Source organism: Nannospalax galili, unplaced genomic scaffold (genome assembly GCF_000622305.1).
Source record: "Nannospalax galili isolate Female #2095 unplaced genomic scaffold, S.galili_v1.0 scaffold484, whole genome shotgun sequence".
NCBI lineage: Eukaryota > Metazoa > Chordata > Mammalia > Rodentia > Spalacidae > Nannospalax > Nannospalax galili.
In genome coordinates this window covers 558341-571327 of record NW_008350788.1, presented here as the reverse complement: position 1 = coordinate 571327, position 12987 = coordinate 558341, and the positions used below count along the sequence as shown (strand labels likewise).

The 12987-nt window shown below is 42.8% G+C and overlaps 1 protein-coding gene across 1 annotated transcript in view; it reads right to left on the bottom strand.

Annotated features, from left to right (window-relative positions):
• Cd244 (CD244 molecule) overlaps positions 1–4975 on the bottom strand; it is a 28092-nt gene extending 23117 nt beyond the window's left edge. The window contains exon 1 of the mRNA XM_029553523.1: positions 4910–4975. Within this exon, the coding sequence (XP_029409383.1) occupies positions 4910–4970 (61 nt within the window). The 5' untranslated portion in view covers positions 4971–4975. The remainder of the gene's footprint in view (positions 1–4909) is intronic.
• Positions 4976–12987: the final 8012 nt, after the last annotated feature.

Below are 12987 nucleotides of genomic sequence, written 5' to 3'. Positions count from 1 at the left end.
TTATATAGAAAATGGATTATACTTAATATTTGAAAATTGATCTACAGTCCTTACTAAAGATTTACTTTAGTGGGGATCAATTTTTAAATTATATTCTATATTTTATTTTTATGTAATTTTAAATTGGTTTATACATAAGATGTTTTTTGTATAATAAGTAAAAGAAGAATTAAGGGGACTGGCAAGATGGCTCAGTGGGTACAGACCCCTGCTGCCAAACCTCACAACCTGAGCTCAATCCCCTTGGACCCACATGGTGGAAGGAGGAAACCAACTCTTCAAAAGTTGTCCTCTGACTTCAACTCAAGGACCATGGCACATGCATATTCCCCCACCCATATGCACATACTCTCTCCCAAAAAAAGAAATAAAAAATGTAATTTAAATTTTCCTATTTTAAAAAGGAGGTGCTAGGGGGCTGAGGCTAGAGCTTAATTGGTAAAGTGTCTGGCATGCGTGAAGCCCTGGGTTTGGTTCTCAGCATCACATTACCTGGGCATGATGACATGCATCAATAATCCCAGTACTTGGACAATGGAAGCAGGAGGATCAGAGGTTCAAGATCAACCTCTGATACACAGCAAGTTTGAGGTCAGCCTAGGTAAATTGTCTAAAAAGCAGGGGGGGCGTTCAAGATCAACCTCTGATACACAGCAAGTTTGAGGTCAGCCTAGGTAAATGACACCCTGTCTAAAAAGCGGGGAGGTGGGGGGACTTAGGCGGATCCACAGGTGCCATTATATTTTATTGGCTTGGTTTTTCAAATGAAAGGAAAATGAACTAAGGGTAGAAAGTTAGCACAGGCCAGAAACAGAACAGTGAGAGCGGCTGTGCCCTCCATGTGGCTGTTTGCAGTAGCAGATGAGGTCGTTGGCTCTGGGGTACTGTGGGCAGGATTGGAAGAATTCCTAACTGTGCCTCCATTTTCTGATAAAAAGGAGATGGTCAGCTGTCAGCAGCTGTGATGGTGAGCCACAGCCTTGAAGAGATGGTAACTGTTCAGAAATGATCACCTTCCAGGAAATGAAGAAACTGTGGACCAAAAACAAGAATTCCCAGTACTCTAAGGGCCAGCTGAGCTCAGAGGCTGCGAATCTGTATACAGTCTGTTAAATTTTCTCCACAGCCCTTCATAATCCAGTGAAAGAAGGAGAGAGGCAATTGGCTTGCACTTCCTGGATGGGCAGGAGGATGCTCCCCACTAGGGTTGGTGGGTACAATGGAAAGACAAGAATTGTGATGGATAGAAAAAGACCTCAGTCTCTGTCCCAGAGAGACATGAATGCCAAGGGAGGAAACAGGAAATGTCAATATGAAAAGATTATGAGAGCGGGAAAGGGAGAAAGAAGAGGAGGAGGGGAAAGGAAGAAAGAGGGAGGAAGGGAGGGGGGCTTCAACACAAGTTCTCCACACGCTTACGCTTACCGTGAGAAAATGAGAGATGGAGATGAAGAACAGGCACATGAGTATCAGCTCATAAGGTTGAGGCCACAGTGGGTTCCGGTGGTCAGGGGTGGCCACAGCCACGGCTGCTGCACAAAGCCTTGGGGGCTCTTTTCCGGTGCTTAAGAACGGATGAGGTAAAACACTCTGCAGAAGGGCAGGGGACAGCTAATGAACCCCACTGCAGGCTGGGAAAACAGTGAGCGGAAAACGCAAAGAATGGTGAAGGGGACCATCTGATTCAGCGGGAAGCCACCCACGCTCACCAGCAGAGGCTGCTGTCTTCCCACCCTGCAGGGATCAGGGTCAGCTGAGCCACCTCCCCTTGGATCACCAGAAGCCGGGAGGCCTGAGCCCCTGGAAAAAGGACCAGGGAAAAGTTTCAGGGACAGTTTGTTTCCACTAGCCAACAAAAGGATGTTGAGGTTTTTCTCAGCTTGAGCTTAGGGGAAAGACAACAACGCTGCAAACAGTGAGAAGAGCCCAGTGAGCTTCCCAAAGGGGCAGGGCAGGACCAACAGGAGTCAAAGCAAACTCACAAAATAATGAAGTATCCTTCAAGACTCACAACCTACTTCCTTCTTCCTCTCAACTTAGCTCCATGGTGACCACTGCAGCTCCTCTCCTCACACAAGCCAATGCCCTGCCCTCTATCAAAACTGACCTAGCCTGCCAGGATGGTGGTGCTGGCCTTTAATCCTAACTGGGGAGGCAGAGGCCAGCCTGGTCTACATAATGAGTTCTAGGCCAGCTGGGGCTACAGGAAGACCTTGCATTTAGATTTTTGGTATTATCATAATTCTGCCATGAGCCTTTTGACCTGTCTCAAAAAACAAAACAAATAAAATTGACCCAGCCATGATCCACTTTCTTCCAGTTCACTGAATCATCTACCTTCCTCTAAGACATCTATGTTTTGCCTTCAATGCCTCTCACTCAAATTCTGGGTGTTCTTGCTTTTGTTTAGGCTGTTTCCTCTGCCTAGATTGTTTTACTTTATCCCTGTTTGCTGAACTCTGAGCATCTAGGCCAGTTCCCTTGTATTCCTATCTCAAAGAAACCACTGTCTTCTCAGATCCCTTTAAATTTACCTTGCCTGTCACATCATTTTCTACCTTCCTTTGTTGTTATTGTACACACCTATTTTTCTGTCTGAAAGATTCTTATGGATAAAAGCAGCAGCTGAGGGCTGGAGATGTAGCTCAGTTGGTAGGGTACTTGCCTTGAGGCCTTATCTGTTTTTAATATTTTATTTATTATTTTTATTCTATGTATATGAGTGTATTGCCTGTATGTGTATAAGTGCACCTGTGCCATGCAATGCCCACAGAGGTCAGAAGAAGGCGTCGGATTCCCTGAAACTGGGTTATGGATGGTTGTTAGCTGCCATGTTGTACTGGGAATCAAACCCAGGTCCTCTGCAAGAGCAGTCAAGTACTCTTAACCTCTGAACCATCTCTCCAGCCCATGAGACCCTATCTTAAAAAAGAAGTCAATATCAATTTCATCCGTTTCCACACAAAATCTTGCATAGTTCTCAAAACATAGTATAGCTTAATGAATCTGGCTAATTCAAGAATGCCTTTCCTTTAGTTCCCAAAGTGGCTCTACTGTAGGGATTTGTGCAGAATATCAGAGAAAACACAGAGGTGTGGGCCCCTTGGCTTTGGCCTCTCACCTTGCAGGCTGTACATCACTGCAATTTCATTTCCTATTCACAGACCCAAAGAACAAAAGCCAGTTACCTTGAAGCATGGAACTCCCAACTACTTCAGAAAAACAGTTTGAAAGCACCTGCTACAAATACATGCATGTAACCCATGATTCCATCTTGGAAATGTACTGTTGTCTGGTACAAAGGCTCATGGCAGAATTATGATAATACCAAAGACCCAAATGTTCATTCATAATAGAATAAATTATGGAATAGGCGTGCAACGAAGTACAGCCATGGGAATGTTCCGTTACAGGAAATAACATGCCTAAACCTCTTAAGATATTAAGCAAAAGAAGCCAGAAACCCATAGGATTCTGTTTACATCTAGAAAACTAACATATGGGTTAGGAGTTACAATGCTGGTTATATTTGTGAAAGAGGAAGTAGGTAATGATTGGGAGTGAACATGTGGGAGTTCCAACAATAACTCACTGATAATGTACACTATACCCATGTGCACTTTTCTGCACATGTGTCACACTTTAATAAGATGATCATCTGGCTACCCCTGGAGTGGATTCCCTTTGGGTCCTCTGGGCCCAAATGTCTCGTACCCAATTGCTTCTCTACTCACATCTTGTTTGGGAGGAAGTGTGATGAAAAACAGAAGAGTGAAAATGACTCCCTGGAGCCCTTCAGAGCAGTCACAACTAAAAGTCACTCCCTGAGAAGTGATTTTTCCATGTAAAAGTCCATGTAAAGGACAACACAATCCATGTAAAGGAACTCCGAGCTAACCACTCAGACACTTGTCCCAGTTTTTCCACCGTGTCTCACCCATGCTCCAAAGCACCAAGGGACTCACAATTCCCAGGCTGCTCTTTTCCTCAGAATGGACAACCAAATTTGAATTCGGGACCTCAAATGAACTTTAGGCCGAGGTATACACTGTTGATCTTACATATCTGACCCAAATGTCTTCTAGTCTAGCTCTATAATGCCTGAAAATAATTTATTTATTCACTCAACAAACATACTTTGGGTACCTACTCTACCAGACCAGTGCTCATGGAGGTAGGCCCCACAAGTAAAGCACCTTGGACTCATTCACCAGTTATCCTCAGTGTCTAGCACAGGGTCTGGTAAAAAGCTGCTCAAAACAGATTCAGGAAGTGAATGGGAACAGAGAGGAGGATGTGGGCATGGACTAAATATTGACAGACTCCTTGTGCCAGAAATTGTTCTGGATGCTGAGGATACAGCAGCAAAGCAAACAGATGAAAACTCTGGTCACTAGGACCTTACATTCTAGCCAGCTAAAAAGGATGCTGCAAGACAGAAAATAAAGTAAATAAGTAAGCAATGTAATGTGTAAAATGGAAATGAGAAATTTGGAGAAAAACTAAGTGGAGTGAAAGATAAGGGGTTGCAAAATGATGAGCTGGCATTCTCAGTATGGAAGGCATCTTTGGGAAGGTAGTATTTAAGCAAAATCATGAAAGAGTGAAGGGATAAGCCCATGGTCAGGGATGGAGCTGCCTCCACGGAGAGAGAGCTGTGGATGTAAAGCCCCAGAGCACACATCACTCCAGCTGTCTGAGTCTGCCAAAGGCTTTGAACTTCACATAGAGTAAAGGCCATGGGTTTTACTGTGGCCTGTTGGACCTGAACCATCTCTCCTCTTACTCCCTAGGTTCCAGGTGACCACATAGATGGCATGATCAGAGGCTCCGAGTTCTGATCTCCCAGATACACACACCCCTGAGTCTATGCCAGCCCACACTCCACACCAGCCCTTGGGCTCCTTACCTTGGCCCTGATGCCCCTTGAAGAGCAGGAAGAGTACAAGCGGGACAGCTTGGCTCAACATCCCCACAGGACAGAGGGAGCCAATGAGCACCTCTCCCCTTAAAGAGCTCAGATATTAACAGGCTCAGCAGCCACCAGAGAGTAGGACAGCGCGGTGGAGCAGAACTGCCTCCCTTCCTGTCCGGCCACAATTTCCTCAACTCAAAGCTGTTCACTTCTGCTCTGAGCTGACAAGGCCACTGAGAAAGCCTCAGTCCCTAGACTGGTTCTAACAGTTCCCCACAAGCTAAGCTAGTGAACGCTGCCTCCAGTGGGCGGGTGCTCAGAGTACACAGTGACTCACAAAAGGAGCTGCAAAGTCATAGACCTTGCTGCACTCCAGCCTGGGTGCTTTATTCAGAGGATAGATGCCCAAGAAACATTCCAATTCCCTCCATCCTTTTAGCAATACAGAGAGATCTATATGGGAAGCAAACAGCCATTATCCCAGACTGCCCCAAACCAATACATATTGTGGAAGAAGCAGTGGGAGAGGGGTTTACAATAGAGTGGGCTGATGAGCAGAATCCTAGGTACATGGGAGCTAGTATCTAAGAGGAGGAGTACATGGGGTTATTTAGGTAGAGGCATCAAGTTTAGAGGTACCAGAAAATATTTAACCATCCTAGGGATTCTATGACACCAAGTTTAAGCACATGAAAATCATATTTTTTTCATAATTTACTTGTTCCAAATTCCTACCCTTGCCCTCTTCCTTCTTTTGCTTTCTCCCAGAAAAGACATGAGCTCATCTGTGCTACCCATCCCCAACCATAATTGGCTTTTATATTACAGAATAGCAGGTAGCTTCAGATCCCTTTGAGCACTATGGAGGGATGCGGCAGTGGCATCCCACCTTCCCCAGAACACTTCACATCAAGGCCATATCCAAAGTAGATGCCCCTTTCTTTCTTCTATTTTCCCCCTTAACAACAAATACTTTTAAGCTTCTTCTAAGTCTATCTTTCTCTTTCTCTATCCTTGGATCCATTTCTAGTCAGACTGTTTAAACCTGGTCAAGGCTGAGGCCAGTAAGATCATTGGCTTCCAACAGAGGCAACACGGATCTGGAGTCAAAGACTGGACTTAAAGCCTGTGTAATGTTGACCAAATTACTTTCTGAGTCCTCAAGATCAATATATGGGCCAACTAGGCGTGATGGTGCATGCCTTTAATCTCAACACTCGGGAGGCAGAGGCAGGTGGATCTCTGCCAGATCGAAACCAGCTTGGTCTACATAGTGAGTTCTAGGCCAAGTGGGACTAGAGGGAGACCCTGTCTCAAAAAGACAATAATAATAATAATAATAATAATAATAATAATAATATAGTAGTAGTAATAATAATAAATACATGGGCCAGAAAAATGGCTCAGGGAGTAAAGATACTTGTCACCAAGTCTGATGACCTAAATGCAATTCCCAGGACCCAGATGGTGGAAGAGAGAACAGACACCCAAAAGCTATTCTCTGACCTCTACATGCATGATATGGTGTGCATATGCCCAACAAACACACATACACACAAATAATTGTTTTTTAATCAGCAATATTTTAGTATGTGACTTTCATTCAGAATAGTTTTCAGGATTGAATAACAACTGTCCTTGAGAGTTTGCACATAAACTGGTGCACATATGATGAAAATGCCATAGCGAAACCTGTTACTTTGTATGTTAATTTTTAAAATTGGTCATAAATAAACAAATCTCTGATGCAATGGTCTGAATGTTTGTGCTCCATCCCTTAATTCATATCTTGAAATCTAATCACACCAGTTATGATGGGATAGAAAGTGGGGTCTTTAAGGAGGTGATCAGTTATGAGGACAGAGCCCACTTAGAACTAACACCTTTAACTAAAAAGAAGAAAAAATCCATAGGTTCCAGGAATCCTGCTCATCGCTCGTTTTTGCTTCCATGTGAGGATGAAACAAGAAGTCAGCAGTCTACATCTCCCAAAAAGCCTTTCCAGAACCTGAGCACCACAATCTTATAATGTCTAGCTTTTCAGGACTCAGTAATAAATATACATGATCTATATGCTACACAGTTTATGGTGTTTTAGCAGTAAGATTTCGTTTCTTTAACATAAGCCTACATAGCTTTTTCCAGTTAATCTAACAGTTATCTCTACTCTTCCTAAGAAGCAGCCCTCAAACCCTGGAGCTTCCTCAGAGTTATCTAACAACATCCTTGACTTTGAAACAAAGCACTTCAAGATACGATGCAACAGGGTAAATTTCTTCATGTGCATGTGGAAGACAGGTCCAATTTTTGGAAGTAAGTAATGAACAGCATGAACTAAAAAGCTGCTTCGCCCTGGAGGCTGAAGCAAGAGGATTGCCTTGAGTTAGAGGCCAGCTTGGGAGACATATGAGTGACAGGCCAGGCAGGGCATCGTATCAAAAAAAAAGGGAGGGTGGGGGGGATAGAGAGATGGTTCAGCACTTAAGAGCACTGACTGCTCTTACAGAAGACCCAGGTTCAGTTCCCAGCACCCATATGGTGGCTAACAATCATCCGTAACTCCAGTTCCAGGGGATCCAATGCCCTCTTCTGATATCCTTGGGCATTGTATGACACCAGTGCACTTTACATACATGCAGGCAATACATTCATACACATAAAATAAACGTAATAAGTAAACATTTTTAAAGAAAGTCTGCTTCACCAATTATGACATCCCCCCATACACCAAGACCAGCTCCATCATCTCATCCTTTCTTTAGGCAAGGTTAACCCTTTAGTGTACACCTCAGCAGAAGAAATCAAATAGGTAATTAAAGATGAATCATTCAAAAGGGACTTACCTGCTTGTTTCTTTGTTTTATAAATTTATGCTGACAGGAAGTATTATTTTTTATCTTTTTGAGACAGCATCTCCCTATAGCCCCAGCTGGCCTATAACTTCCTATATAGATCAGGCTGGCCTTGAACTCAACGAGATCCTCCTGCCTCTGCCTCCTGAGCACTGGGATTAAAGGCATGCACCACCACACCCAGCTAGTTATTTTTATTTTATGTGTATGAATGTATTGCCTGCATGTATGTAAGTGCACCCACATCATGCAGTGCCTGTGGAGGTCAGAAGAGGGCATCAGAAGCCCTGGCACTAGAGTTATGAATTGTTTTAGCCACCATGTGGGTGCTGTAAACTGAACCTGGGTCCTCTGCAAGAACAGCCAGCGCTCTTAACTGTTGAGTCATCTCTCCAGCCCCAAGATTCACCTGTTTTTATACATGTGTTTAACCATTTCTTCAAGAGTTCAGCAAATAATTTCTAGGACACCAAACACTAAACAAGAGCTCGTTGTCTTTATTTTGAGCAACATGAATGGTATCTCAGTTCCTGTGTGAATGAAATGATGGGTATTAGAACATTTTCTTTAATGAACTATCTGAGGCAGACTAACTTCTAAAAGAAAAGAGGTTTGTCTGTTTTTTAATTAGACGTGTGTGTGTGTGTGTGTTTGTGTGTGTGTGTGTGTGTGTTTGTGTGTCTATGTGTGGTTATGTGCACATGAGTGCAGATGCCCCTGGAAGCCAGAAAATATTGTTGGATGCCCTGGAGCTGGAGTTACAGGTGGTTAAGAGCCACCCAATGTGTATGCTGGGAACTGAACTCAGGTCCACTGCAAGAACAGTATATGCTCTTTACTATTGAGCCATCTCTCTAGACTCAAGAAATGAGATTTATTTAGCTCATAGTTCTGGGCTTTCAAAGCAAAGCACCATTATGGCTTGGCTTTGGTAACAACCTCATAGCAAAAGATGAATGTCAAGGTGGTACCACAGTGGCAGGAGTGCCCATCAGAATAAGCCATCACATCACTGAATAGGAAGTTATGCCAAAGAGTGAGAGATTCAGGGGTTGGGTTCACTCTAACAACAACAGTTCAGAGGTCCCATGAGAGGTCCTTTTTTTTTTTTTTCTTTTTTTCCTTTAGTTTTTGTTTGTTTTTTTCTTTTCTTGGTTGTTGTTGGTTTTGTTGTTTTAAAACAAGGTCTCATTATATATGTATTCTGGAACTCACTATGTAGCCCAGGATGGCCTCAAACCTACAGTAATTCTCCTGTCTCAGCCTCCCAAGAGTTGAGGTTACAGACATGAGCTACCACACCTGGCCCATGAGATGCACTTTAAAAATCCCTTCTAAGGTTAATTCCCCTAATAACCTAAGGACCTCCCACTAGGCCCCACCTCCTACAGGCCCCACCACCTCTCACACTGGGAATCAAGCTCCTGACACATCAGTCCTTAGGGAACATGCTCAAGCCACATGCTCAGCACCATGACTAAGCTTTTCACAAGAAGCCATTCTTTTTCTGCCTCTATTTCTCAAGAAAGCTAGAAGATTGTTTCCCCATACATATCTCCCTTAGGCTTTCACTTGTCAAGAAAAAAATTTATGCCATTATTATTTATTGCTTGGGTATGATATTTTCAGGTTCAGGTTAAAGGTGAGGGATGTAATAGTCTCATAAAGAAAGTAAAAGGTGGAGCCTCTTCAAATAATACGTGGGGCATAAAATAACCTGGTGGGCCTGTATCTGAGTCAGCAACCCAGAAGGAACACAAAATGCAGTTCACAACACGGCTCATCTTAGAATTTCAACATGAGGAACTTGATGTTCTCAGCCTCAGTGAAGAAGCAGCCCTGAAAATGGCATGAATCTCTGATTGTTGGAATCAGATGTTTTCACATTAAAAAAGACAAAGGAAAGGGCAGCCGTGGTGGCACATACCTTTAATTCCAGTACTCAGGAGGCAGAGGCAGGCCTCTGCCTCAAGGAGGTGAGTTCAAGGCCAGCCTGGTCTACATAGCAAGTTCCAGGCCAGTCAGTGCTACATAGTGAGATCTTACCTCAAAAAAAACAGAAATAAAAACAAAACAAAACAAAACAAAAACAGACTAATGACTTTGGCCAAATATCAAGGCGAATGTATCAACAAAGTGCCTAAAGATAATTAAAAAGCCAGGGAGATGACCATCAGGTAAAAGGTGCCTACCTCCTTGCCTGATAACCTGAGGTTGATCCCTGGGTCCCACAAGGTGGAAGGAGAGAACTGACTCTCTCACATAGTTCTCTGACCTCCAGTGGAGCACTGTGGTACACACACATGCGCATACACACACACGAATGTATCAACAAAGTGCCTAAAGATAATTAAAAAGCCAGGGAGATGACCATCAGGTAAAAGGTGCCTACCTCCTTGCCTGATAACCTGAGGTTGATCCCTGGGTCCCACAAGGTGGAAGGAGAGAACTGACTCTCTCACATAGTTCTCTGACCTCCAGTGGAGCACTGTGGTACACACACATGCGCGTACACACACACATACACATAATAATAATAATTAATATACCATTTAAAATATAAATTTAACAATTAAATATAAATTTGTCTTATACCTTTGTATTTTTATTATACTGTATAAACCATAATCTAATTTAGTAACAAGTTATATTCTGAAATGTCTGTATTCTGAGATTTGACATATTAACATATCAAAGTGTTTCGAAACACGCACACGCCACACAATGGCTTCTGGGGCCCTTGTCACTTTTCATGAATTATGCTTACTTTTCGAGTTGTAAGTATAAAAGAATAAACTGAGGTTTTAATGATAAAGCAATGATAAGTCAATGTTCCCTTTAGTTTTTTCCATTGTGTTTCACCAGAACCCCTAAAAAACAAGCACACATGACTGAAGTTCAGTATCATAATCAGATAAAAGCGATCAAGTTAAATCATCATTTTAACTATGTGACAGTCACAGATGACTATAAATGAAATCGTTTTTATATAACAAAGCATCATTCTGGAAGATTTTATTCTGTTTCATGTTTTTATTTATTGATCATGTAGACTTCATAACATACTGACAGATGCTCTGATTCTGTATGCTGCTAAATGTCTCATGCAGATTGTTCTTACACACCCCCACACAAGACCACAAAAGATGAAGAGATCAGCTCTGACTTCCTGTTCCACTAAGAGTTCCTCTTTTTCCCATCCTTGGCCCTCTCCACCTCCCTACATGATGTTCATGAGCAGTTTTCTACGGTTTTCTGACATATCTTTTCCTTCCAGCTGCCGCTGAGCATGAACCTGGCACATCTGTGTGCTTTCTTCTTCTGAGGTCAGGGCCCCTGAGGACTGCTGTTACCTTCCTTGCTCCACTCCACACCAGGACTTTTTTCTTGCCATCCCTTCTGGCCAAAGCAATCCAGCACATGCAATTAGATGTATTGTGCAAGAAAGTTTTGTGTACACAAGAGAGAATGCATGCCTTGTCCCAACTGATACTCTCAAAGCATCGTTTCTGATTTATAAATCCTTAGACACTTTTGCTGCCTCGTGTTTAAATTCCAGAACCCTTCCCAGCCTGGACCAAAGCCTAACTTTCAGGTCTCAAGTTTTAGATATTGCACTCCTGTTCCTGTGCTCCATTCTGTGAGACACCACCCCATCTGTCTCATTTAGACCTTTTCTCCGTTCTCTATACATCCTTTCATCCCTTGAAATTTCAAAATAGTTTGAGAAAAAATAAAAGCTGTCACTTTCTCGCCCTCTCTCTCTACTTCTCTATAATTTCAAACTTTATTTAAGTGTATTTGGCATATTCATCGCCAAGAGTTTTATCCAAACTTACTTCTCTAGGTCCCCAAAATTACAGTTTACAGTAAACCCCTCTGACAAATCAAAGGTTTGGGGTTTCTTGGGTTTATTTGTTTGTTTGGTTTGGTTTGGTTTGGTTTGGTTTTAGGTCTACGTTTTTTTGGAAGAACTCTGCTATTTTCTAGTAAAAGATCCAATATACAGCAACTAACACAGACTATAACATCTTTACTTCCTAACCCTGTGTTAATCATAAAAGACTAAAAAGAAATCCTTTAACATTGAGAACTTCTATTCCTCAAAAGAAAGCATAAAGTAAAAATAAAAATATATAAGGAGAAAACATGTTTCAACATGTGTCAAAGGATTACTATCAAATAATACAAATTTACAAAGAATTTCTCTTAATTAGCTAATAAGCCCAGGAGGAAAGATAATCTAATAGAAAAAAATTTCAGATATGAATGAGAGTTTCACAGGACAAAGAAACACATCCAATAAATGCTCAAAGAGTTTATTGCTGGGGCTGGGGAGATGGCACAGCAGTTAAAGTGCCTGCCACACAAGCAGGAAGTCCTGAGTTTGTATCCCCAGCACCCACACAAAAAAGCAGGTGTATGTAACTCAAGTACTGGGTGGGGAATGCTCGGGAGTGCTGGAGTTTGTGAAGGTCACTAATGATATTTTAGTTCTTAGCTGTTTTCATGATTTATAAGTATCTTTGGAAGAAAGGAAGGAAGGAAGGAAGGAAGGAAGGAAGGAAGGAAAAGAAAGGAAGGAAGAAAGAGGCAGAGGACTGATCTAGGTATCATATATCACTAATGTTTTTTCTGGTCATGAAGACTTTTCTAGTTTGTTTCTCCATTGCTGTGACAAAATACTCTGACCAATACCAACTAGGGGAGGAAAGGGTTTCTTTTATCTTACATCTCCCAGTCACAGTTCATCAGGGAGCCCAAGGTAGGAATTCAGGGCAGGAACCTGGAGGCAGGAGCTGGAGCACAGGCCATGGAGGAACTCTGCTTACAGGCTTGCTCCTCTGGCCCCTTGCTTTCTTATGCAACGCAGGCCCACCTGCCCAGGGTGGCCCCACCCACAGTGGGCTTGGCCCTTCCACATTACTCAACAATCAAGAAGATGCCCCACAGACATGGCCACAGGCCAGTCCTACAGAGGCAATTCTCCAATTGAGGCTCCCTCAACCCAGGTGTGTCAAGTTGACACTAAAGCTATCCAGCACAAAGACCATCACTCAAGAGCTGGAAAGATGGCTCAGCAATTAAGAGCACTGGCTGCTCTTGCAGAGGACCCAGATTTGATTCCCAGAATCCACATGGCAGCTAACAACCGTATGTAACTCCGGTTCCAGGGGAATTCAACACCTTCTTCTGACTTCCATGGGCATCATGACACGG